Source organism: Sinocyclocheilus rhinocerous, unplaced genomic scaffold (genome assembly GCF_001515625.1).
Source record: "Sinocyclocheilus rhinocerous isolate Xijiao unplaced genomic scaffold, SAMN03320098_v1.1 scaffold4256, whole genome shotgun sequence".
Taxonomy (NCBI): Eukaryota; Metazoa; Chordata; class Actinopteri; order Cypriniformes; family Cyprinidae; genus Sinocyclocheilus; species Sinocyclocheilus rhinocerous.
In genome coordinates, this window is record NW_015657299.1 from 242747 (window position 1) to 243806 (window position 1060).

At 36.5% G+C, this 1060-nt stretch overlaps 1 protein-coding gene across 1 annotated transcript in view; it reads left to right on the top strand.

Annotated features, from left to right (window-relative positions):
- Positions 1-1060, top strand: part of LOC107720969 (colorectal mutant cancer protein-like) — a 126519-nt gene that overhangs the window by 82869 nt on the left and 42590 nt on the right. Inside the window, exon 10 of the mRNA XM_016528812.1 lies at positions 478-618. Coding sequence (XP_016384298.1) covers positions 478-618 — 141 coding nt within the window. The remainder of the gene's footprint in view (positions 1-477; positions 619-1060) is intronic.

A 1060-nucleotide genomic window follows, 5' to 3' on the forward strand; every position in this document is an offset into this window, starting at 1 on the left:
ATATATATATATATATATATATAAATGACAACACATACAAATATTAAAACTTAAACGAAATTCAATAAAATGAAATAAAATAAGTTTAGCTAAGCTTTTAATGTTTAAGTTGAAGTACTAAAATGACAAATTCAAACTGAAATAATAATAAGTTAAATAGAAGTAAAAAAATAAAAATGACAAGCACATAACAAAATTACTAAAATTAAAGTGAAAATTGAAAAAAAGAAAAGCTAATTCAAAATATTAATAAATACTGTAATAGTATATAAATAATACTAAAGAAAACACTGCATTACACAGGAAATCCTGAATTTGTGCAACTTAACTGTTGTCTGATGCTGTTGCAGATTCTTCAGGAGTCTCTATACTGAGTGTGTAGGGAGCAGTGAACACTATGTAGGGACCCTGTGAATTGCACGTCTGATCGTGTTTGGCATTGTTTGTTCATGTCATGTTTTATTGTGTGTGTTTCAGTCGTATCGAGCACCTGAAGTCTCAGAACGATCTGCTGACCATCACGCTGGAGGAGTGTAAGAGTAACGCCGAGCGGATGAGTATGCTGGTGGGGAAATACGAGTCCAACGCCACCGCGCTCAGACTGGCCCTGCAGTACAGGTACACACACACAAACCACCACACATGCAGAAGCTGGAACCAGAGCCAACACTGTCTAATTATAATTCTAAACACAGTCGCATTTACATGCAGGATCAGCATCAACATCAGGAAAGACTGTTTCTCCTTCCTTTCAGACGGTTAATCGCTGCCATTGATAAAAGCATCAGAAGTGGTGTGACCTACGGACGAGTGTAATGAAAAGCTGCTTTATCACTGTGGAAATCTGTCTGTCACACACATAGAGACACACACTCTCTCACACACACACACACACTTGCATTTGTGGTTTACGGGTACTCTCCATAGGCGTAATGGTTTTTATTCTGTAAAAAAAACTGTATTTTCTATCGTCCTACACCAACCCTACACCTAAACCTACCCCTTACAGAAAACTACTGGCAATTTTTGAATTTCATAAAACACCGTTTTGTATGTTTTT